This window comes from Pagrus major, chromosome 21 (assembly GCF_040436345.1).
Source record: "Pagrus major chromosome 21, Pma_NU_1.0".
Taxonomy (NCBI): domain Eukaryota; kingdom Metazoa; phylum Chordata; class Actinopteri; order Spariformes; family Sparidae; genus Pagrus; species Pagrus major.
The window spans coordinates 20,855,204-20,881,037 of record NC_133235.1 but is presented as its reverse complement, the minus strand read 5'-3'; the positions used below and the strand labels follow the sequence as shown (position 1 = coordinate 20,881,037).

The following is a 25,834-nucleotide window of genomic DNA, read 5'->3' as shown; positions in this document are numbered from 1 at the left end:
TTTGTATGTAAGGTCTCTGCTACCATTGTATTTGCTTATTTTATTCCGTTCTTTTTTGCTACGGTTCATTTTATTTCATTTTATTTCATATGTTTGTTATATTTCGGCTGTTTCAATAAAGATAAACCAGAAAAAATAGGAATTTACTGTTGGACCAAACCAAATCAGATCAGGGTATTCATGAACAAAAAAACACGCGCACGAAAAGCAACATGTATTGTAAATACAATATAAAGTAAAACGTGTAGTGTAAGTTACACTTTGAACTATTTTATGTGATTTATTAGACATTTCATCATGTTGAATTTGAGTAATACCGCCTGAAACTCCACACGAACCTCCCTCTGCGGTGGAAGAACCTACCGGAAAGAAATCGACGAGCTTGGCTTTCTATTGGTCGAAAGTTCCCCGCGAAAATCACGTCACCAGCAGTTTCGCGCCAGATCTGCAGCACTCGGACTTATACACAAGAGCAGGTGAGAAAACTCTTGATTTACTCAACTTATTTCTTATTATCTCACTGATTATATTGATTAAATCAAGGTTTGTGTTGTTACAGATGTTTGAGTGATTGTGCATCGAGTTATTATTTTTATTTACGTGCTCACTTTACGTGCGAAATCAGGTCAGACAGTGCAGCAGTAAGTTTCGGCTTATTGTTTCCTCTGCAGCCACATGTCAGATGGTGGAGGAGTTATTGTTAGCTGACCGAAAGTCATCAATAAACGGAACAAAACACGATGAATATGTGATAAAAGAGTACGTTTGCACGTAAGGTAGTAGCAGTAAATTGTGTTAAAGTTCAAATGATGTTAGTTAACTTCATGTTTTAGTCTGAACTGTGAACCAGGAGGCCTGTATTCACTCTGATGACTCGCTTAGTGATGTTGGATTAAGCTGAGAAATACTTTTTGGAGTGTATAATGTAGCTGTAAATACATTTCCACTTCATTGTGTGCTTGGCATGTAAACTGTTAACCCGCAGAGTGACTTTAGGAGCCATTGAAATGTGTTGGTTAACACTACTAGACAAAATGCAAATATTCATAGCATCAAATAAATGATAACAAACAGCTGTTTTGACAGTTTATTGCATTTAAATAACACAAAACTTTAAAGGACGCACTTCAGCTAAATATCTGGGCCTTCAAACTTGACAGGTGAATTAAAGTCAAGTATTAAACCATACATCTGATCTCATCTAAAGAAGTAAACGTGGAATGATAAAAGCATTGTGGCCAGAAAAGACAGGTTAGTTGGGGCAAACGATATCCATATAGATAGGTTTTTTTAATCTAACACTGAGCAGACTGATCTAAACAAAACAATAACCCAGCAAACAAAGAAACTTGGAGGGCAGGGCAACAGTTTTAAGACTCAACATTAAGTCCAAACACACTTTTATACAAATTCAGTACATTTACCTGCAACAATCAGGCTTTTCAAATGTGAAGCTGCACAAAACCCAAACTCACTCAGAAGTTAAGGTGTTAAAATGTGTTTTAACGCAATCCTATGGACCAAATTTGACTTGACGGTCCAGGTATGATGAAGGCACTTACACCCTCTCCTAATCAGTCCAAACAAAGGAGAAGATGATTGCGGAGGTATTTTGTAAAATGAGAAATATTACTTGGAGCAAAGGGCAAGAGAAATTGAATATTTAATTGGGTGCTAAAGCTAAAATCTTTGCTGTACTCTGTAGGGTTTGGCTTCTACACCATGTTTCCTTTTTGCTAAAAATGAATCCCCTTGAATCTGTTTGCTCTTTAGACTTCTCAGCAACAATGTCTTCCCCAACCTCGACTCCGGGCCGCAAACGTGGAAGGGATGGCAACCCGGCCACACGTGAGTTTTTCTCAACGATTCCTTATGATTTCAAAAGCTATGTGTAGGTTGTTTGTGTATGTTGTTATTAACTTGTCTTTGTGTCTTGTGTATCCTCAGCCAGCAGTGAGGGCCCCATATCCCCTCCCTCTCAGCGACGCAGAGGCCAGGACTCCTCCAACGGGGACCTGATGCCGATGCCCACCTCCCCGGCCACCGACATGCTCAGTCCAGCAGCGCCCCAGGACGCTTCTCTGTTCTCCAGCCCACGTGCCTCAGGTATCCACACCATTTTGGTTTGTTTTGGCCTCATCCACTGGAAACATACAAAGTTTTTTAATCGTTTAGTTTTGCTTTGATACACTTGACTTAACTCCAGTGTGGTTAAAAATGTCTCTTTTTAACAGTTCTGCCCAATGAAGTGGACATGAGCTCCCCACTGATGTATGGGACCCCCAGCTCCAGGGTTGAAGGAACCCCTCGCAGCAGTGTGCGTGGCACTCCTGCCAGACAGCGTCCTGATCTGGGGTCAGTCAGGAAGGCTCCACAAGTCGATCTTCACTCTGAGCCGGTCAGTGGAGGAGTCCAGAATATTCAGAGAATTACTTAGACGGTTTATTGTAATAGACTAAGGTTAATAAGAATGAAATCTTAAAACCACAGCATTTAACACTTTTTCTGTGTTTTTGCAGCCCAGTACTGATGGTGCTGTGGCCAGTGAGCCAAACGCAGGCCAGAGACTGGTGATCTGGGGGACTGACGTCAATGTCGGGGTCTGCAAGGAGAAGTTCCAGGTATGAAATCTTGCATTTCAGCTCTTAAGAGATATTGTAGACTCTCTGTACAGGAGAGTTAACTGTTTGCATGCTGCGGGCCACTTTGCTTTCAGAGGTTCCTGCAGAGGTTCATTGACCCGACCGCCAATGAAGACGAGAACGCTGGTCTGGACCTCAACGAGCCTTTATACATGCAGAAGCTGGAAGAGGTAAAGTGCTTATTCATCTTCATTTATTTACTTCTGGTATGTTGTGTTAACTATTACCGTTCAGGCAGGCTTTAAGTCAGACTCGCACTAGATGAGATCTGTTTTGATCTCATGTAAATTCAGGTATTTTTTACCTCCTATTCTACAGGAAATGAGGGGATATCAAGGGAGAACACACCACAAAATCACATTCTATTAATAATCCTCTCTTTGTCTCACAGATCAGCGTTGTTGGTGATCCAGTGCTGAATGTGAACTGTCTGCAAGTGCAGTCCTTTGATGCAGAGCTTTACAGGCAGCTCATCTGCTACCCACAGGTAATGTCCCATATTTCATAATAAGCTATTTTTACTATCTCATGTGTGTTACAAAGTCTGCTTTTGGATAAATATTGTTTTCTTTTGCATTGTTGTTTTTTTAGTTATTAAATGAAGACAATAATCAACCTTCATTCTGGTCCATATGTTAAAATGGACGATGAAACCTGGACCAGTGCTTAAACAGCCACATAATAAATCACTGTTTTAAAAAGATATTATACTTGTGGAGCCATTGCTTATTATGCTTTCTCACAATACAAACAGTGAGAGAATTCATGACCAGGCTACGCTGTCCTGAACGAAGTAGGAAATGACTGTTCGAAATAATCGGTTTTAAATTATAATATACATGTGACTCAAGTATTTCAAAAGTATTTTTTTTCACTTCTCTTCCCTCAAAATACCGGTCAGACCTGCAATATGCAGTCTTTACAAAGAGCAATGATAAGGTATTAATAGCCTTCTAATAATATTATTGGCCAATTTATTTAGCCCGTTCAAAAAGTATGAAGATGAACTGAGTTATAGATATTAAATGAAATGAATGCAATCAAACAAAAACAAATAACTATATAAGGGCTTATTTATTTCTTGATTTATTCTTAATAAAGAAAATATTCCCTCCAATCACTTTTAAACAGAGAATTATTTGCTTAAAAAAAAGACATTTGAAAACGTTTTTTTTTTAATCAAGTCTCACAAGTCTTTAAATTCCAAGTCGAGTCTCAAGTCTTATACTCCCTGTCAAGTTGCAAGTCATCAAAGCAGTGACTTGAGTCCACACCTCTGATGTATATGTTGTCTGTGGTGGCAGTTTGACAGCATATTTATGATATAAAGTGAATACTTTGTTCCCTGTGCAGGAAGTCATCCCAACTTTCGACATGGCAGTCAATGAGCTTTTCTTTGAGCGCTTTCCAGACTCCATCCTGGAGTACCAGATCCAAGTCCGCCCCTACAACGCCCTGAAAACCCGCAACATGAGGACCCTGAACCCAGAAGGTGTGTGGATTCATTAATCCGGTGATGTCGGATGAGAACAAAGTGAAATCACACTATTAAGTCAACCATATTGAGACACCCCTCTCCCATATTTAGAGTGGGATTTTTGTGAATATCGTGAAATGTGAGGTTTTGGCTTTGGGCTAAAGCTTCTGTTTGCCGCATGTGTTCCCCCTCACAGACATCGATCAGCTGATCACCATCAGCGGCATGGTGATCCGCACCTCGCAGCTCATCCCCGAGATGCAGGAGGCTTTCTTCCAGTGCCAGGTGTGCGCCTACAGCACCCGTGTGGAGATAGATCGCGGCCGCATCGCTGAGCCGGCTGTGTGTCGCCACTGCAACAACACCCACAGCCTGGCGCTCGTTCACAATCGCTCAGCCTTTTCTGACAAACAGATGGTGAGAGTTGGTGGGGTCGTGGGGTAGCTAACCAGGCAGATTGCTTACAGTGAACAACACCTAATCTCATGATCTGTTGAGTGGTAATTAGTGATGAGGTCATGACATCTGTTCATTTTTTTTGGTCTTGTTTGATAACAGATCAAAATTCAAGAGTCTCCAGAGGACATGCCAGCCGGTCAGACGCCTCACACAACTATTGTCTATGCTCATAACGACCTGGTTGATAAAGTGCAGCCAGGAGACCGCATCAACATCACAGGTAAGAATTCAGAAACCTGCTCGGGCTGCAACTAATGACTGTTTACATTATCCATTAATCTGCCTGTAATTTTTTTTGTCAGTAAAATGCCATAAAATATTCAAAAGAGCCGAAGAAGACGTCCTCATATTGTTTGTTTTTTTGACTAGGTGCTGCAACAATGACTCAATTAAACTATTTTGCTCATTTAAGCCATTTTTCAAGTAAAGATGTCAAATATTAGCTGGTTCCAGCTTCTTCAGTGGCAGGATTTGCTGCTTTTCTTTGTTATTTATGATAGTAAATAAAGAATATAATATAATAATATAAAGAATAACTAAAGAATATTTCTATTTTTTGCTTTAAATGTGTTTTTAAGTGGTTGCATATCAACTTTTTGGCAATAGACTTCCGTTTCAGCTCAAATATAGTCTAGAAAATTGTAACAATTATTGAATCCCAAGATGACATTTACTATGATATCAAAACATAGAAAAGCAGCAATTTCTCACATTTAAGAAGCAGGAGTCAACAAGTGTTAATTCGTTAATTAATGATGAATCAATTGTTCACAATCAGCTTATTTTTTCCAACACTGATTGCCTCTCTAGAGCTCTTTTTAATCAGCCCATGTTTCCACTTATAATTCAACATCCTTACAACAGCTTCTCTAATGTCCTTGCAGGTATCTACAGAGCGGTCCCCATGCGCGTGAGCCCCATTCAGAGCAACGTGAAGTCCGTGTACAAGACTCACATCGATGCCATTCACTTCCGTAAGACGGACGAGAAGCGCCTGCACGGCTTGGACGAGGATGCGGAACAGAAGCTGTTCACCGAAGACAGAGTGCAGACCCTGAAGGAACTGGCAGCCAAGCCAGACGTCTACGAACGCCTCTCCTCTGCCCTCGCACCCAGTATCTATGAGCACGAGGACATTAAAAAGGTGTGTGTGTGTGCTGATGAATGGATGCACGCCAATATATGAGTGTTCGCCTGTATAAGATCCCAGTCACACAAGGATGATATGCATGATTTGTCAGTAACATTCTGGTCATTGCATTTATTGGCCAACAGAAATCTAATCACTTCTGTGGCCTTCTGTGACAGTAGACATTTTGAGATGAACCCAATCACCTGTGAGAATGTCTAAGACTAAAAGAAGAAGTGTAGAATTGGTGTTTGACAGCTTTTAATGCAGATTTATTTCCCTCTCTGATGGTTCCAGGGCATTTTGCTGCAGCTGTTCGGCGGCACCCGTAAGGACTTCAGCCAGACCGGCCGCGGCAACTTCCGCGCTGAGGTCAACATCCTGCTCTGCGGAGACCCCGGCACCAGTAAGTCCCAGCTGCTGCAGTACGTCTTCAACCTGGTGCCCCGCGGCCAGTACACGTCGGGGAAGGGCTCCAGCGCTGTGGGTCTCACCGCCTACGTGATGAAGGACCCGGAGACCAGGCAGCTTGTCCTGCAGACCGGAGCTCTGGTGCTCAGCGACAACGGCATCTGCTGCATCGACGAGTTCGACAAGATGAGCGACAGCACGCGCTCCGTGCTGCACGAGGTCATGGAGCAGCAGACGCTCTCCATCGCCAAGGTGTGTTTTTGACGAATTTTCAACATGTTTTCAACGTGTTTTTATTTAGTTAAAAAATAAAGTTAGTTGATTCTCACTCCTGTTTTTTTTTTTTTTTTTTTTCTATGTTCACAGGCTGGAATTATTTGCCAGCTGAACGCCCGCACTGCTGTGTTGGCCGCTGCTAACCCTGTTGAATCTCAGTGGAATCCCAAAAAGACCACGATCGAGAACATTCAGCTGCCTCACACGCTGCTGTCCAGGTGAATACCGCCAGTCACTGAAGCACCTCATTCTCACTCTCTGGATCACAGTTAAAATTTTGCTGAAAAGGTTGGCAGTTTTGCAAAATTGGCAGCGTTTATCAGCTATAAAACAGGTCTGGCAATCGTCTCTCTGGCAGAGAGTTAGATTTTAAAGCAGCGTGAGCTCCTTAGAGGACAAAGCGAGTGAATCAGTAAGAACATGCATAAGTAAATGAGGAAAAAGTCTCAAAACTTGTCATGCCTGCTCTTAAATGCATCGCTTTTGATCCAGCATTTTTCACATAGGCTCTAAAGTCATTACATCTAATGGAGTGCCAGATCCTTTACTAATGAGCCTCTGCTCACTTTAATCAAAGGAGAACTTTAGTTGCGCTCAGAAATGCTTTCTTTCCTTTCCCCTCATTACAGCAATGAAATACTACTCGCATATCAGAGGAGAAGTAGTCCCATCTGTTCAAAATGTGTCACATTAACTTTTAATACGTACATTTACAGAAGATTAAAAGAAAAGCTCCTTAGTCTGTTTCATTTAATTTAAGGATATTCTTTATTGCCAGTGTTGGGTAGCGTTACCTGTGAAAGAGTTAACATTACTAAATCATGTTTTTAGTCGCAACAAAAGGAACAAAAACTATAAACCTAAACAAAACTGATTACTTCAATTGCGTAAAAATAATAATCCCAGTACTCTTAATTCACTTTACGCGTTACAAACTTCATTACACAAGGAATGGATGCAGGAAGGGATCATTTAGGTGTCGATCATGGTAGATGAACATGATAAATAAAACAAAACACCAGGGGACAGACGGCGTGCATTTACAAATCTAGAGGATGTTATTAATTCATACCAATACATGAAAGGAGGTGCAGACTAATTGTTCTGCTAGCGTTCTTGTTATTGGAGAGAATTAGTCTTCATGTAACATCACTGATTAAATGTCATGCAGATGCGTCCTTTGAGTGAGCAACACTTGAATCATTCGTCCATTTTTAGATGAACTGCTCAATGAAAACATGTTTATAGCAAGCTCAGGTGAACGGCGCAGATAAAAAGGGACCGCAGTTCACAGGTCTTAATTCAAATGCCACTAATTGACATCCAACCTGATGTCCTCTTCTTTCCATCATTTCTCTGTGGCTTAGTTTCTCCTTTGGTTACTGGTTTTTAACACTGCACTATGTCCTCCATCCAGATTTGACCTCATCTTCCTGATGCTGGATCCCCAGGACGAGGCTTACGACCGCAGGCTGGCACACCACCTGGTGTCGCTGTACTACCAGAGCGAGGAGCAGATGGAGGAAGAGTTCCTCGACATGGCTGTGCTGCGGGACTACATCGCATACGCACGAACATACATTAACCCAAGGCTGAGCGAGGAGGCCAGCCAGGCTCTCATTGAGGTTCGTTTTTTTACATTATATTGACGATTTGCAGCCCTGGTGACACGCTCACTAACCTTTAAGTGTCACGCAACATTAATGACCAATCTCGTGCTCGTTGCTCTCCAGGCTTACGTGGACATGAGGAAGATCGGGAGTGGACGTGGGATGGTGTCCGCCTACCCAAGACAGCTGGAGTCCCTGATCCGCCTGGCAGAGGCCCACGCCAAGGTGCGCTTCTCTGAGAAGGTGGAGACCATCGACGTGGAGGAGGCCAAGCGGCTGCACCGAGAGGCCCTCAAACAGTCGGCAACCGACCCCAGAACAGGATTCGTCGACATCTCTATTCTCACAACAGGTATGTATCGCGTTTAAAATAATGGTAACTAGTTATGCAGGAAATATGAGACGCACTCGGTCCAAAATCTTGCTATTATAAAATTCTAAATGGTCGTTTTGTGTAAAACAAAAGCAGCTGATTGGGCAAACGACAATTAGAAAGGCAGTATATTAAAACTATTAAACACCGGCTGCTTTTCTTCATCTTCAGTGCTAGAAAAGTCACTTTTTGGTTGACCAAAACAAGCACACTGCAGACGGTTGACAGTGAAATAATCAGTAGTCGCAGGCTGATGGTGTTTCTGAGTGTGTTCATTTGTGATTGCAGGTATGAGTGCGACCGCCCGCAAGCGCAAGGAGGAGGTTGCCCAAGCCCTGAAGAAACTGATCCAGGCCAAGGGAAAGACACCTGCCATGAAATACCAGCAGCTGCTCGATGACCTCAGAGGACAGTCTGAAACTGTAAGTATTTTATTTAGCCTTTCATTGTACTTCCTTTTTAAATCAAATTTTTTTACGGTCTTGACATTTGTTCCAAAAAAAAAATTTGCTTTAAGTTACGCCACTTCTTCCCGTCATGACTTCCTTCTGACTCTCTTTCAGGCGATCACGAAGGAGCTGTTCGACGAGGCGCTCCGATCCCTGGCTGACGAGGATTACTTGACGGTCACTGGCAAGACTGTTCGTCTCCTGGCCTGAGGCACACCCTGCAATTATGTACAGTCCTTAATTTTAAATCCTATCCTGTGTCGACCTGTTTTTTTTTTTTTTTCATGCTGTAAAATATTTTTGTATAATTGATCCACCATGTGTTTTCTGGGTGTATTAGATGTTTGAATATCCTCCAGATTTTGAGACCTGAGTCAGAATAAACCACATGAAAAAAAAGAGAAAAAAAAGAAAACAAAACATGATGGCAATTAATGGAGCGAATATTTAAAAGTGCTTGTATTGTTTGTTTACCTGTTTTCAAGTAAATGCTCTTGCAGTTTTGTGCTCTATGTTACAGTAAAAAGCTCTTTTCTTACATCTTGTACATTGTAATCAAGCCAGTGACTTATTGTTGAGTTGTCCTTGTAGTTAACATTAACTGCTTGTTAATAGGAGAAAATAAAATGTTGTTCACTGAACATGCTTGGAAGGTTTCTTCTTTCCAGTGGTTACGTGTCTTGGTTGAATGGAATTCCAGTTTTGTCATTAAAGCAACAAAATGCAACTTTCTGAAGAGAAATGCTCGATTGTTGAGTCACATCCCCGGGTCGTGACGCTTCGGGTTGGCGACGGACCTGTTGCAGCTTCAGTGACCTGTGGATGAGACTTAACAATCAACTCTTTCCTCAGAAAGTTGTGGTGCTTTAAAAGTTGTTAGAATAAAAAAAAACATGTTTCGTGATATGATTCACGATTGGTTAAAATGATAATTTTTCCATCACAGTTCTTACTTTCACTGAAAAAACATGATGACGTAACAGTAGTTGGTGTCTGTATCACACAGACATGCTTTCCTTCATCTGGAGGACAAGATTTGTAGGGCGGGGCGTCTCTACACCACCACAGCACTTCATCATAATGCATCAGAAAAGGCAGCGTCTTTAGATTTAGATTTGCCTTGGCCATACTGCTATATGGATTATTTGTGCAGCCCCTAGTTGAAATCAAGTGAATCTGTGCTCTTGGGCAGTGTTTATATATATATATATATAGTTCAGTTCAGTTCATATATATATATATATATATATATATATATATATATATATATATATATATATATATATATATATATATATATATATATACATATATATATACATATACATATACATATATATATATATATATATATATATATACATATACATATATATATATATATATATATATATATATATATATATACATATATATATATATATATATATACATATATATATATATATATATATACATATATATATATATATATATATACATATATATATATATATATATATATACATATATATATATACATATATATATATATATATATACATATATATATATATATATATATATATATATATATATAACACACAGTATAACTGCCTGCTGTTGCAGCAACACATATCACACATGAATAACTTCATTGTCAGACCAGCATATTTGGGCTTGTCCAAAACGTTTCAGCTTGTTGGCCACAAGTGAAGCATTTCTTCCTGTTATGCAATGTGTTTGACAGCTACGCTGCATATTGTGAGCAATAACTTTTAAGGTGCACTCTGTAGTTAACAAGACGAACATTGTATATGCCTGTCACAAACTAGATAAACAAACTCTTCTTTTTCTGTGACTGAAAAAACTGAATAAAAAACAAACTGAAGGACAAACACAATTTCATACTGTGTTACTTTGTTTATATTTGGTGGACCCTGCCACCTTTCAGTTTTCAGGGGACCCTATTTTCCTCTGAGAACATCTTACTTAAATATTTCTGAGTTTGTATTATTACCCATTAAAATCTACGAATATTAAAATCCTTAGTGCCCCTTTAAGTTTGCATATGTAGATTTTTTGCTGCTTATTCATTTTCACAACACCGTTGGTCTTCTATTTTTTACGATATCTTTTTCTGCAAAAATCACTTTCATTGAATTTACAGTCAGTAACTCCTGTCTTCAGCATTTACTGTGTCCACTATATAGTTGTGCAACTGAGTGAAGACCCTTGAGAATATTTCCAGGATAAAAGGACTTATGTCTCGGCTGGATTTGGAAAAACTTGTCCGTGCATTTATCTTTGGTGTCTTTACAGGACTCTGTACAAAAATCCATCAGACAGCTGCAGCTGACTCACAACGCTGCTGCTCGAGTCCCAACAAGAACCAGAAAAAGTAGATCACATCACTCCAATTGTTAAAATCTTGACACTGGCTTCCTGTCAGTCAGAGAATAGATTTCAAAATCCTGCTGTTGTTTTTGTAAGGCACTGAATGGTTTAGGGCCAAAACACATTTCTGATCTGCTGCTACGTTATGAACCACCCAGACCTCTGAGGTCGTCAGGTACAGGTCTGATTTCAGTCCCCAGAGTCAGAACTAAACATGGAGAAGCAGCATTCAGATATTATAAATATAGATATATTAACTCTCACCTCTTTTAAATCAAGGCTGAAGACCTTTCTGTTTGCCACAGCCTTTCATTGAAGCAATTTCAAGGCTTTGAACTTCACTGTGACTTTTATTATTTTAAACCTTTTCTATTTTAGCTCATTTTCCTATTCCTGAACTCATGTTAATGTTTTGCTTCTTGGTGTCTTCCTACTTGTTATTTTAAATGCAATTTTTACAGTCATTTAATGTAATTGCATGCCCCATGTAAAGCACTTGGAGCTGCCTTGTGTCTGAATTGTGTTGTGTACAAATAACACTTGCCTTGAAGAAGAGCCTCCCTCTACACAGAGGGCAAAGACAGAAGAGTTGTGTGCACTTTTGATGTAAAAAGAAGATGGTGAATTGGATTAGCACTAAAAATACAACTTAAATTGCCGACTGTGAAGCTGCAGAAGTGGAAAACATCAGGGTTTAAGATACCAGGGGTGTAATTGCTGTCTCTGAGACTCTGCTGACAGCAAACTGCGCTGCTGGATGTGGAGAGGGGGCAGCTTGCAGTGCGCTGACCCGCCGGTGTGGTGTTGCTGTCGGTCTCACCCGCTGTGATGTCACAGCTCTGTGTGCTTCTGGACTCGGCTGAAGAAGATGGCGGCCTCCTCAGGTTCGTGTGCCTTCAAACTAACATTTACAGCAACGCAGACTGGAGGCGAAGGCGGCGTCGCGTTGCCCACTTAGCCAGACAACGTGGCCAAATGCTCTCTTGAAATTGTTACGAAATTGCTCCAAATTGTAATTTGCCCGTTAATATCTCCTCTCGGTGTTGGCAATGGTCTTCAGCGGGGGCCATCTATCTCATGGAGCGAAGGGGTTGGCTAACCTAGCTTAAGCGGGCGAATAGCCTTGCCCCGTGAGTTAGCTGAAATAGCACAAGGTGTCTGAAATAAGCGTCAGTATCGCTAGCAACGACTTTGTGCCACAAAGAAAGGCGTATAGCTTTAATGAGATAATGTGAAAGTTTAATGAGGTGTGTGAGTTGCCGTTTAAATGAGGATTGTAAACAACCGCAGACGGCACTACAGTGAACTAGCTAGCTGAGCTAACTCGGGCACTAGAATATTCTAACACCGCGCGGTTGCAAGTGTCGTTCCCGTTATGTCCTGCTAGCTAGCCACAAACATACTCTAATTGTATGAACTACCCTGGTATAATTCTTTCATATTCCTTAATATCCACGAAGCTTTAACAATTTAAAGGTGGAGAACATAATGTGGGTTTTTAGATTGTGCCTCTGAAACGCCGCACAAAGGTAACGGTGATGCTTAATGTGTTGCCGTCCCGTTAGCCTCGCCTCTTGCTAACGTTATTGTCAAATTTTAACAGGATCTCTACCCGTAAATCTAAAAATAGGTGCAGGAAAATAATTCACAGTCTTCACGTGTGGCACATGTTTGGCCACTGCAGGGTGTGGGGAGTGCAGAAAGGCACCAGATCGACCAAACGTTAACGTTATACCGTAGCGGGCACGCTTTGTTTCAGCAAATAGCCGGAGCCCGTGGCTGTCGTTAGCGCTCAGCAGGAAGCGTGGGTTTTCAAACTTGCCAAATAAATTCTGAATTATTGAAAAACAGAACAATATTGGCAAGATAACAAGTCTCGGGAGGTTTAAGTTATTTTGTTCGTCGTCAGTTTTTATAGCACACATATAGCACACGTTATTGCAAAGCGGAGAAACAGGGAAGTAACTTCATAATCGAAACTATCATAGGAGCAAGTTGCCGCGACCTGCTGATTCATTTCAACCTAGCCAGGATTAGATTACTAGTTAGTGCCATAGATGGCATGAGTCGTAAAGGACGAGCCCCAGAGGCCATAAAAACACTCTGACCCATTCAAATGTAGTGAAGTGTTTAGATTTAAGAGTAAAGTGAATCACTGAGGATCACTTTGGTTCAGATTATCATTGCAGTTGATTGTAAGATAATACTTTGTTTCCTCATGAGCTTCATTTTACACATGTTTCAAATTCTCATAGGATCTTATCTTATCAGTAACAATATGGAGGACCCAATGAGAACAGAGGAGCCTTCGACAACCACAGACAATAGAGGGAAATAAAAATGAAACTATGCAGTAATGGATGTACATGAGTGGCTCAAACTGTGACTGATCCTGAACACACTGAGTTATTGTGTCTGTCATCATGCGGGATCGTAGTCGTACTCTACTAAGCATGTTCGCACCAACGTTAAGACCAGATCAGCAGTTTGTCTCTGTGAGGTATTCATTTCCTTGAAATGTGCAGCTACTTGGCTTACACTTACACTGTACTCTTCTTTTAAGGTTTAAAAAAACTCTGGTAAGAACATAAAATATGGGCCAGAATTTGCTTTTAAACACTTTTCATGAGGATTCTCCAAAGCAAAATGTAACTTCCTGGAGAAAGGTAGTTGATGATGTTATTTTGACCTTTTTATAGGCCGCTTGATCAGTTGATTAAATGAGAAACTAATCTGAATATAAATTGATAATGTTGGTAACTTAGTTGCAGCCCTATCATCTTATACTAAACAAAATTAATAAGGGATATTTTAGTGTTTTACTTGATCGTTTATTCTGTGACATCTGAATTTTTATTTTGTGTTTTGTTATGCAACACATTTCATTTGACTTTTATTGCATATACATGCACCCATATCCTAATATCCCTAACTAATTATGAGTATCTTAAATATTTTTGTGCTGCAGTTTCTCATTACGTAGCAGCTAACATATGTGTGGATACCAGTAACACTGTGGTGAGCTAAAATTAGCCAGTAGCATTCCTTACAAGTGTTTGTATGTTGATAAAGGACTGAACGTCTTGTGAGCAAATGCCTTTTGAGAAAATGGAGGAGACACTTAAGAGTCGATCCTTCATCGCAGCGACGGCGCACCAGATGTGAAATATTGATTTTAAAAAGTGATCTGTGAAGACTGACTGTGATGAATGTTGTTTGAGATCGGAGGGGCTGAAATGAACGACCCATTGACAGGGGACCATTTGAATGTTTTTCTCCGTGTCTCTTGTCTCAGTCACCCAGCCTTTTTTAAATGCTCTTTTTACTTCCCTTTCTGTGAATCTGTCTTCAGGATCATAATTATGAATAGCAGTAGTTTTACTTAAGTGCTGTCCCCTCAACCTCCACCACTCCTCCAGTCATGAGCTGTAAGTGGTTCATCATTTACACCTCTGTAAGAGCCTGTCAGGCTGCGTGTAATGCCAACCTCCGAACTGAGAACATTTTCCCAGTAGCTGAATACTTTGATTGACGAGTTCTGAATGATATCAAGTCAGCTGTTACAACACCAGTCATAAGATGAGTGGATGTTGCCCTGTTAATCATTTGTTAACAGTCAGCAGTATAGGCCCATGTGCTCCAAATCTCATGACTGTTTCCAAATGATTGTCAAGAGTGCAGTTTATATCGAGCTTCTCGAATGTCTTCACAAATGAATGTCAAATGTGAACAAGGCATCACATTAGATGTGCAGAAGGTACATCAGACTGTGCTTTGCCATGTGCATGTACCCGTCGATCGTTTGAGAAATTTCTCGTCTCAATGAGTCACGTCTAGCACTAATTTAACAGTAACTCATTTGCATGCATTATGTTTCTATGATTAGAAAGATGAGCGTGTGTCTACAGATGGAGCAGCAACAGTGACAAAACACTTTGATAATGATGTCATAGTTCTTTTTTAGAGGAAAACCGTAAAAGGGTAAAAGTTATTTACCGTTATGGCTGTTTTTTCTATTTATTGATTAAGCATTAAAGGTTTAACACGTCAGTGAACAAATTTAAGAAGCTGGAACACGCTGCTGACATTTTTGCTTGAAAAATGACTGAAACGATTTATCTATTACTAAAATAGTTGGCAACAAATTTTCATTCGATCCACTGGCAAAAACAGAAAATCCTCACGTCTCAGAATCAGGAACCAGAGAATATTTGTTATTATTACTTCTTAATTGAATCAGACAAAGCCAGCGCTGCAGTCTAGTGTCATCTTTTCAACATCAACCACTCACAGCGCACTTCCTTCAGAAATATCCTTCTCTGGTTGATAATCTGATGGTCAACTAATGGTTTCAGCCCATTTGCTATATTGATTCATCTGCCAGTTGTTTTGTTGATAAATCAATAAACCTTTGGGTCTGTAAAACATCAGAAAATAGCGATAACTCCCCATCAGTTTTCTTAAGTGAATTTTCAAATTGCTTGTTTTGTCCAAAACCCGAAGATATTCAGTTTGCTACAGTGTACGACAAGATAAAGCATCAAATCCTCACATTTGAATTTAATCCAGACCAGTTGGCTTTAAATGTGTTGATTATGAAATTCTCTTTATGTAGATATTACTTTTTTATTTGCCCCAAATCCCATGAAAAGACCAAAACCAATAATGTGTTCATTCATCTTACAGTACTTTCTGACTTCTCAACCCTGGCTGGCTCTCAGCCTCAAGTTTATTGATTTCCTACTGAAGATGTAAATCTTTAAAAAACGGTTTACAAATATATACTTTATCTTTTTTTAAGCGTCTCGTTGCTTTCATGAAACAGCCGGGAGCTGTAGATTTTTAGCAAAAGTTATTCAAAGAGGAGGAAATGGTGCATTTGCTGAGAGCTTTGCTTTTCAGCTGCGGATTATACACATTCGGTCCTCTTGTGTGACTATTTACAGCAGCACAGCATGGACGGTGCGCAGGGGGATTGACTCAAAATAAATTACAATGCTCATGAACATCATAATGAAGGAACATGTCACACAGTGCAACCACGTGGCTGATTGATGTGGGGTTTTTGTAGTTTACGGGCAGCAATGGAGGCGTACGGAAACAGTGTTGTTCTTTTACTGGAATTTTTAAACAGTAAAAATCAATAAAGAATATCAGAAGTATCATTTAAATACCTGTAAATTCTGTTTTTGTTGTCTTAGGAGTTAAAGTCCCACGCAATTTTCGTTTGTTGGAGGAGCTTGAAGAGGGGCAGAAAGGCGAAGGCGACGGCACAGTCAGCTGGGGCCTCGAGGATGACGAAGACATGACTCTCACACGGTGGACAGGCATGATCATCGGACCAGCAAGAGTGAGCAGAGCAAACGCGGCATGTGGATTTTCATTTTCCAACACAGACTGAACATCTGATGTTAATGTTTGTTTCTGTTTCTCTGTGTTGTTTTTCAGACCAATTATGAGAACAGGATATACAGTCTGAAAGTGGAATGTGGATCCAGATACCCAGAGGCAGCCCCGACTGTTAGATTTGTAACAAAAATTAACATGAATGGGATAAATAATTCCAACGGGACGGTGAGTGTCATCACAAATCTGACACGGTTATATATGAGTGTTGCTCTGCGTCGTATCGTATTGTTTGAACTTGGAAATTGTTCTGCGCTGCAGTTTCATGACGCTTAGATGTGATGGTTGCAATAACTCACTGTCAGCGCTCCTGTCACAATGACTGATTGGTTGTTTCTTTCTTTTTTCTTTTTGTCTCACAGGTGGATTCACGTAGCATACCAATATTATCAAAATGGCAGAATTCTTATAGCATTAAAATTGTTCTTCAAGAGTTAAGGCGTCTAATGATGGCCAAAGAAAATATGAAGCTTCCACAACCACCAGAAGGACAGACCTTCAGCACTTAATCGTAATGGATTGTTTCGACCCTCTGTCTTAAACCTTACTCTCTTAGAAATATTGTGTAAAATCATCAAGAGGCTCACTTCGCACATCAACAATATCGTCTGCAAGAGCAAGATTGGACTTTCTTATTACATAGCTCATTCGAAAAAAGAAAATGTCCCTGCAGTTAAGCACTGAAATAGATAGTTAAGACTACAAGACCACAGTTATCCGCCTTTTAATAAAGTTACTTTGACAATGACTTTTATGTTCGACGTGTTCCAGCTTGAGTGGGCTTGAAGAGGGAAGCATGACGCCACGCAGAGGCTGTACCAGAGTCCCAATAGTTTTTTTGTTCAAATGACTGATCACTGAAGTAAAACAGCAAGATGTGTGTATGAAGGCATGTTCTGTAACTAATACCTAGTCGAGGAGAAGCCACATTTTTGAGTTGTTAGTCAAATTTAGCAGGTTTCATTGAAATATCATGCAGATTGCTGAATATTAAACTGTGGCTGTAGTCTAAAAGTAGTGTCACAAGGTAAGAAAGATTTTTTTTTTTATAAATATATATATATATGTATTTGACACGATACCAATATGTTTCTGTTCTGCAGCTCTTTGACATGTAACAGACGTTGAAGCCTGTTCTGTTCTGAAACCCTTGCATTTAACTTCTAGTGAAAATGGCAGGTGTATGAACTTGTGATTTTCTGAAATTAAAATCACTGTCTGCGAAAAAAAACCCCCAACACATCCCACGGTTCAAGTTTATTTGACTCTCCAGCTGCACGTACTGTTGCCACTTCTCCCACAAGGGGGCCTTAGCTGACAAGTTGACTCCTGTTGGCAACTGCGAGCGCTAGTCATGCATTATGTTGTGAGTAAGCTCTCGCTGTCCCTCTCGGGCCAGTGTAATGGAAACCAGGTTAATGAAACTGCTGGGTGACACCACACTAGTGCAGATACTTGATATGCGGCTCGTGCTCATTAGAATGATATAATCAAAATGCCATTTATTATACACTGCAGTTCTCATTTAGTGGCTTGTTAATTAGATGAACAAGGCTGTTTCTTAATTGACAGTCCCTCCAAACCTTGTTATGTTGTCTTGTTTTAGCCTGTGAACACTGCACAGTATTTGTCAGCAGATATCCAGTGTGGCAGTGAGAAGCAGGGCTACTGTTCCCTCTGAGAGTGTGACCTTTTGTTGCTTTTCAGCTGTTTGATTATTCATAAAGTTTAATTAACCAAATGGGCATTTTAAAGGGGAATCACTGCAGATGGCGTAATCTTTTACCGTTAGAGCACCCGGTTTTAAAATAATTGTTCATTGCTAAACATTGAGTTGAAGCATCTATTTTTAAACACTATTTACCAGGAAAAATTGAGCTCCACAACATTCTTCTGCAGTGATGGCCTGGCCTGTGAGGCAGGGTTAATAGTGCATTTTTTGGGGAGATTTCTGGCAATTTACATTCCCATTATCCACTGGCACCAGACTCTTTTTGGAAGGATTCGTATTTGACAGTCAAATCATTCAATTTTCCAATCATTTTTTTTTCCTCTTGTGACATTGACCCAATGTTATGAACACCATAATGATGGATGTTTAATTTTGAAAGCTGCAGGCTCCTCTTTGTAAGCATTTACAACTCCTTGATAAATCTGTGTCCTCAAAAGCATCCAAGGCTTTCAAGACAGTGCGTCTGCGTGTGACATCTAAAAATGATGAACTGTGGTGGCTTCCACATCCGACCCGAGTGACCTCCTGGCCATATATCTCCCTCCAGCCGCAGCAGAGCCTGACTCCCGGCAGCTTCTCTCTGGGTCTGTGGATGAACACACGTCTGTTGGCCACGTTAAACCACATTAACACTGTCGAGAGATCTGGGTTGGTGATGATTCAAAAAATATTCCCATAGAAAAACATGATTTTACTGAGGTCACATACTGTATCTGTGTGTAATCCCAAGACAGCTGACTTGCATTAAGATAAAAAGAACCACAAAGGCATCTTGTGTCAGTATGTTTTACTTTACATGAATATAAATGAGACATTTGCATGCGCACAAATGATAAAGCAACATATAAACACAGGAAGAAAACACTTGGATTGTGAATAGTTGGAATAAATCAACACTTTGCACCTCATTTACATATCAAAAGTCACATTTGTTCTAACTATTTCTATTTTCAATGCTGCATTTGCATAGGGTGAGCTTTGATGTGTTGCACTTTAATCGCTTTTCACGTCCAATCAACTCGGAGCTCTGTCCCCTAGAGGGCGCTCTGCACTCATGTATGTCCTTGACAGGGCTGTGTGAAGGGGCTTCTGTTTAGAGGACATGACTTGTCTGAAAAGGCAAGCGCCACTGTGATGCTTCCAGGCTCCATTTGTGCATGCTGTCATTATTCTTTAGAAAAGTGACGTGTTTTGCAGTTTTGCTGCAGGGAAGTACAACCCGCCTTGTTTGTAGGCTACTGTCACAAAGGCTTTCTGCCGGTGTCCCTTTGTGTTGTCATGGGGCTATTGAGGTTGTGCACATTGATAGATAACTAAGGTTTGTACTATGAAGCCATTAGATCTCTGAACGCGAGCGAGATTTCTTATTTCAATTTGTGTGAGTGTACGTGTGGGTGTGAGATGAGTCAGTGCCTGCTGCGGAGGATGACCTCGCTCTTCCTCAGTCTGAGAAAGATGAGATTTGACTTTCTGGATGTGACAGTTAGTATATGGGCCTAGCTTCCATCATCTATACTCTCCTCGCTTGTTGTTTTGTGTATTTTTCCCTCCACTCCTCTCGGAAGTCATGAATATGAAATAAGAAGCGGCTTGTGTTGCAGCCAGTTCACTCAGCAGCACAGTCATCCCCAGATATAAAAGACATAGCCCCGGGTTACATTGGCTTATTCCTTTATTCACCACATGTATTTCCAGAGTAGACTTCTCTGAACCACACTTCTTTGGAGAATCTCTTTTTGAATGAAATCCTTACCTATTTAACCTCCAGCCCCATCAGACTAATCTGAATTTCAAACTCAAGCACCTGCACTAAAGCACCAGCTGAGGCCGCACTGGAAGTTCACAGAGCTTATTGCACTTGTACCTCCCAGTTTATTTTGGTTTCTTTATAAGGTGCCATCCGGGCTAAAATAAAGAGTTATATTGCTTTGGGCTGGAAGGGACTGAAGGCAGAAAGCCGAGGGAGAGCTGCTCAGTGATCTAAGATGGGAAGGAATGTGGTGAGGAGGACATATGTCTCGTCTGCCGGCAGACTGCTGGAACCAGGCCTCTGCTCCCAGAGCTCTCACCTTTTGCCCTGAGGGGCCAAAAGGTCACGTCTTGCGTCTGTTGATACTGTAAAAGGCTTTGTCTTCTTTACGGCCACTGAAGGGAGAATGTGTCTGTCTTCCTGAGAAACTCCATTTGTTACCATTCTTTACATCTTCGCCATAACTCACACTTGGAGTTTGACAGAGAAAGGAGCTCGTATAATCTGAAGCTTCAGATTTAAAAAAAAAAATAGAAAAAGTTCAGTTTACAAAAATGTAGAGGATGACAATACATTTCAAGACTTTCCATTGTGGTACTTGATGAAAGAGTTGGAGTGACAAGGTGATATCTTACCAACACACCACACCTACAAGTACATTATTGTCTAACTAGAATGGTAATGAAAATGAGGAAAAATACGCAAATCAAAGAAAAATTCCTGGATCTGCCCCTTTATCTGGATCTGCACCAAAAGCTAATTCTGGGCTGAGACCCATCCTCCAGCCAAGTTTCCTGGAAATCGGTTCAATTGTTTTTGTGTAATCATGCTGACAAACCAACAAACAAACGGACACCGCCAAAAACATAACCTCATAACCTACAAACATCCCAAAATAAATGATAAAAATGTACATAAAAAACTATAACTTGGATGATAATTTACACATCAAAGTTTTCTATAAACCAGAGTTTAAAATTATTTTTAAAATTCTGGAGGTTTTATAATTTTATTGATATGCAAAGGTAACCACAGATCCTAAAGGAACAGGTGCCCATATTAGTATTAAAGGTGCAATATGTAAGAATTGGCCTCTCAAATTCATGCAAATAGGGTGCAGCATATCATCTGAGAAACCGCTAACTACTGCTAACTGGAGATGCTGTCAGCTAGTTAGCTCAATTAGCCACACAGCTAGTGGTCTGGACTGGGAGGAGTGGTATTATGAAAAGGGATAGGCTGGGGCTAGCTGATAAGCATGCTAACTTCAGAGGATATCACTGCAAGACAATACATACACGTCTTGTTAAGGAGTGTTAATAATTTGAGTTACTTTTTAATGTTTTAAAACTAAATTTCTTACATATTGCACATTTAAACCCACGCTAGCACATATCTGTAATGCTAGCGCTTGAGTCTGGGAATGAGTTTCCTCAACCTTACAAAAAAACTTGGTCCTGAGACACTCACTGGCTCTGTTTATAAATATTATGTATTGCACTTAGTTGTAATTCTACAGCTCTGTCCTTCAATCGAAGCCAACTGTGCTGTTGGTATTGCAGTTTGCCAGCATGTGCGGGAGTCTTTAGCTACTACAGTAAATGTTCTGTTATGTCAAAGTCCGTTTAGGCAAGTCTTACCACTTGGAAGCCATCTTGGCAATGCCCATGGCCAGATATTTCAGGCTAACAAGACCAGGCCCCTATCTAAATGAATGGGGAGAGAGCCATAACTTCACTTGGGACATAAAAAATGCATAAGCATTGGTCAAATCTGATTAAAAAAAAAAAAACCCTTAAAAAGTGGTGACTTTGTTCCAAAATCAGTTTTAAGATGCTTTTTTCCCGTCATGTCATACAACTCCCAAAGACACCGTCAGCTCATCCCACCAGAACACATCAATGAAAGCAAAGGTTAAATGTCTAATGTTTGAATGACCTCATCTTCCTTAGTTGAAACTGTTGTGCATCTCAACCGCGCAACAACACAGTCGGTTAATATGTTTCCAGGTTCGGCTGTGATAAAGCAGACAATTGGCTTTCAGGGCGAAGGGGCGGGACATGTGTCACACCATCTCACGCGTTCCGACCTTCATAATCAAAATGCTTTAAGTGGTGTGTGACCTCTCTCATAACATCTCTGGTTATGTTCACCATCGCTATGTGGGTTTATTAAAGCTTTTTCTACTGTGACCTACTTTTTCTGTGGCTTCATCACAGTGGGTGACCTCATGCACATTACATGTTGTTCTTTGATCAAATGTTAATATAATAAAGTAATAAAAAGATGTTGCTCAGTGCAGCTTTAAGTGTTTTTCCCTGACCTTCAAACCGTGAACAAGTTGAGTCATCAAAGCAACTTGAAACAGGAAAATTGGGTGGCAGGCTTAAACTTTCAATAAATTAGATTAGTTGTTCAGCTTCTCCAGGGTCTTTACAGCCATGCTCACTTCTTACCCTATTAGTGTCAAACATGCATCCAAAATAAACTAATGGAGGATTTGATATAAACAGATCTGACCATGTATAACAGCACTGGTGCCATCAGAACGTGTTGTATTAGCAGAGTATGCAGGTATACAAAGAAAGTGTAAGTGCCTTACAGACAATTGTGACAATTTTGAAATGGGATATTGAAGTTTTAATGCAGTGCAATGCAGAAAGAAGTGAGATGTGCAACCAATAATTAAATGGGAACAAAAGTGGAGGTGCAATCTAATGTACAATATCATATCCAGGTAGATGACATATGCCAAAGTGACAGGTGCATGTGTTAGATAATGGATGTGCAACCAATAACACGGTAATTTAACATTGGAGGTGTAATGTAATGTGCAGTGGAGTCCGTTATGTTAACATCTTCACTAGAACTTAAAGGAGCGGTTCACCTGAAAATTTAAAATTCAGTCTTTATCGACTCACCAACGATGGAGTCGGGTAAAGTTTTGTAGTCCACAAAACATTTCTGGTGCTTCACAGCAAAACAGCATTTCAGCATTGTCAAAAACAACTGAAGTAGTAGTAACATACGGTAAAATGGCTCCATACAGCTTGTCCAACATAATCCACAAAAATGGAAGCACCAAGATCCCAAGTTGACTCGAAAAGACGTCATTGAGACCTTTTTTAAAGGCAAGATCCTGACTGTAGCCTCTAAGCTAAAAGTGTTAGCTCCGAAACAACTGAAGTAGGTGGGGACTTATTTTAAAATGTAATAAAACAAAACAAAAACAACATAAAATTGCAACACTTTTAGCTTAGCAGCTACAGCAAGAATTTCTGCTTAAAACATGGTGAAAATAATGTCTTTTCAAATCAATTTGGGATGTCTGAGCTTCCGGATGAGCTGTATGGAGCTATTTTATGTTTTTTTAGTTTTTTTTTTTTTTTACATTCACGAGTCCCCATATTCTTATGTTGTTTAGGAGAACACTGTTTTGCTGTGAAGCTCCAGAAATGTTTAGGAGTGAGTAGATAATGACTGAATTTTCTTTTCTTTTCTTTCTTTTTTTTTTGGTGAACTAACCCTTTAACTAGCTTAGATTTCGAACCACGTATTGCATATATATAACTTTCAGCAGCTCAAAATGTGTGCAGAGAATGTATTATTTAAAAAAAAGTAACAATGACACTGTAAGCTTAAGTTAATTCCCTACATGAACAATTTTTCTGGAAAAAAGTGTGTCTGCTGAGTGTTTAAGTGCTGTATTTACAGTGAGATAAATGAATGGCCTTGTCTCTCGCTGTGAGAAAAGAGACCGATTGGAAACACATGTCTGCTGCAGCGCCGGCTCTCTGGGCTATTGACATGCACTTCACAGAGCCATCCGCATTCGGATACGCCGCTGCAGCTCGGGGTCATTTTTATGCTCACTGACGTTAGACTATAAGGCTCTGAGAATATGACAGTCTCAAGTTATTGGGCGGCTTTGATTTGAATGTGCTGTCAGCGTATGATATATGGATCACGCTATCTTGAACATGAATTTGAGAAAGTCAGCGTGTCGCTTGTAACTGCGCAACCTCACATCGGGTCAAAGTGACACAGAACAGGGCTTCTTACAAAATGTTGCAAAAGGCAGGAAGAAGAAAAAAAAGAGACCAAATCGTGTGTCTGTGTACTCACTGCATTCCAGGTTATTTATACAGAGTGAAAAAACTGTGTAGACTTCATGTCTCTACTTGGTGAGAACTATTAAATTACTGGTGGATGTTTTTAATTACTTCACATAAATGTTGGAACACAACACTTCTCCAGTGTTTGGAGGAGGAGGAGGGGGGTCTGTAATGTCTCACATGTTTAGGGAAGCACTGGCTTGCACTTAATCATGGTGGTCCCTGTGTGATTCTGGCGTTGGAAATGTGGCTTTGTGAGAGAAAAGTGAGCATTCCTTCTGCTGGCGCAAGGGAGAGGAAATGGGTAATAAAACCAGGGGAAAAAAAAAAGCCTCGGCGGCGTGCTGGAGCCAGTGATTCTGGGATCCACTTAATTGCTCTTAAATGAAAAAGATTTTTGGCTTCCCATTTGCTGTGTTTAAAGAAAAGTCAAGTCAAATCCCACATGTATACCAGCCAAGCGGTGACTTCTCATTCAGCAGTATGAGCACTAATCCCTCTCTTTCAGTGGTGCCATCGGTAATATTATTATTAATATTGAGAAAGCTGCTGTTCACAGTCGGTGAACGCCAGAGGAGGCAGAAATTCAGCTCTTTTGCTCATTTACCAAGGCCAGAGAAGTCACTGGGGAGAGAGGATATAAATACTAGTTTGCTGAATGTTTTATCTCTGTGTGGCTCTTCAAACTTCTTCCCCGCAAACACGGTGACAAATAACTAACTTTGCTTTGAAATTATTGATTGCAATCCTGTTTTCCTTTTGCTATTTTATCATATTTGGGAAGACTTTGCTGTTGCATCACAGATGTTGTAGTTATTCTTATTATGGCTCCGGCCAGCAACGAGCTTTCCTGGAAGAAGTATTCAGAATTAGGCAGAAGTACGTAAGTGTTAGCACAAAATGCTCTTCAAGTATCAAAGTTAGAATACTCATTAGCAGAAATGTGGACTCGAGTCGACTTTAGTCACTGTTTGGATGACTAGCAACTCGATTTGACAGGATAAATAACTTGAGACTTGGACTTCGAATTGAACAGCTTGTCTGTGTTCATTTTATGTTTTCAGTTTTAGTTTTTTAAAGTCTGGCTGTCTATTAGTATTTTGCTGTTTAAAAGCGATGGGGATGGATTTTTTTTTTTTATTGAGAAGATATTAAGAAATAGATAAATACGATAAATTCTTGGATAATTACAACCACCCTGTTTTATTGTTTTTTTTTAAAATACCGGATACTGCAGGTAAGACTTCAGCATCTTGGGGGAAACTAAGTGATTTGGATTGGACTTGACCAACCTGTGACTTGACCTCTACTAATGACACAAGTCAAATTAAAATGGAATATAATACATTTATTTTTATTAAATAATTTAATACAATTATTAATCTCACTGAAATGCTACTTTCTCTGTGGTTATGTCTTGATTAAAGGAGACCTATTGCGCTTTCTTGTTTTTTTCCTTTCCATCACTCCGCACCAACAGAAGCTCCTTTCTCCCACAGAAAACACTGCTCCTTAAACGCCTCATCAGTAGTCCCGCCTCTAATTCTGTGACTCCGTGACATCACGCTACGTCACAGAGTCACACATTTGCATAATTTATGCATGGCAGCTTGTTTGGCACGTAAGAAT

General features: G+C 40.1%; 2 protein-coding genes across 2 annotated transcripts; both read left to right on the top strand.

The window, feature by feature from the left end:
- The first annotated feature begins 416 nt into the window (after positions 1 to 416).
- mcm4 (minichromosome maintenance complex component 4) lies at positions 417 to 9,467 on the top strand. The gene is made up of 17 exons (XM_073490480.1): positions 417 to 476; positions 1,774 to 1,848; positions 1,948 to 2,106; positions 2,235 to 2,398; positions 2,520 to 2,621; positions 2,717 to 2,812; positions 3,034 to 3,129; positions 3,996 to 4,134; positions 4,316 to 4,536; positions 4,678 to 4,798; positions 5,463 to 5,722; positions 6,005 to 6,370; positions 6,485 to 6,612; positions 7,812 to 8,019; positions 8,128 to 8,356; positions 8,666 to 8,799; positions 8,941 to 9,467. Exons 2-17 carry the CDS (start codon positions 1,788 to 1,790, stop codon positions 9,034 to 9,036), a joined length of 2,580 nt encoding a protein of 859 aa, XP_073346581.1. The 5' UTR covers positions 417 to 476; positions 1,774 to 1,787; the 3' UTR covers positions 9,037 to 9,467.
- Positions 9,468 to 11,986: 2,519 nt separating this feature from the next.
- On the top strand, positions 11,987 to 17,846 carry ube2v2 (ubiquitin-conjugating enzyme E2 variant 2). The gene is made up of 4 exons (XM_073491874.1): positions 11,987 to 12,086; positions 16,404 to 16,552; positions 16,651 to 16,776; positions 16,971 to 17,846. The coding sequence occupies exons 1-4, from the start codon at positions 12,071 to 12,073 to the stop codon at positions 17,115 to 17,117; spliced, it is 438 nt and encodes a 145-aa protein (XP_073347975.1). The 5' UTR covers positions 11,987 to 12,070; the 3' UTR covers positions 17,118 to 17,846.
- The last annotated feature ends 7,988 nt before the right edge of the window (positions 17,847 to 25,834 follow it).

Excerpts from the sequence above, each read along its gene's own strand:
- mcm4 (XM_073490480.1), top strand. The coding sequence starts at position 1,788 with ATGTCTTCCCCAACCTCGACTCCGGGCCGCAAACGTGGAAGGGATGGC. Across the intron at positions 3,130-3,995 it reads AGCTCATCTGCTACCCACAG|GAAGTCATCCCAACTTTCGA; the intron begins GTAATGTCCCAT and ends TTCCCTGTGCAG. Across the intron at positions 4,799-5,462 it reads AGACCGCATCAACATCACAG|GTATCTACAGAGCGGTCCCC; the intron begins GTAAGAATTCAG and ends ATGTCCTTGCAG.
- ube2v2 (XM_073491874.1), top strand. Across the intron at positions 16,553-16,650 it reads TGATCATCGGACCAGCAAGA|ACCAATTATGAGAACAGGAT; the intron begins GTGAGCAGAGCA and ends GTTGTTTTTCAG. Across the intron at positions 16,777-16,970 it reads TAAATAATTCCAACGGGACG|GTGGATTCACGTAGCATACC; the intron begins GTGAGTGTCATC and ends TTTGTCTCACAG.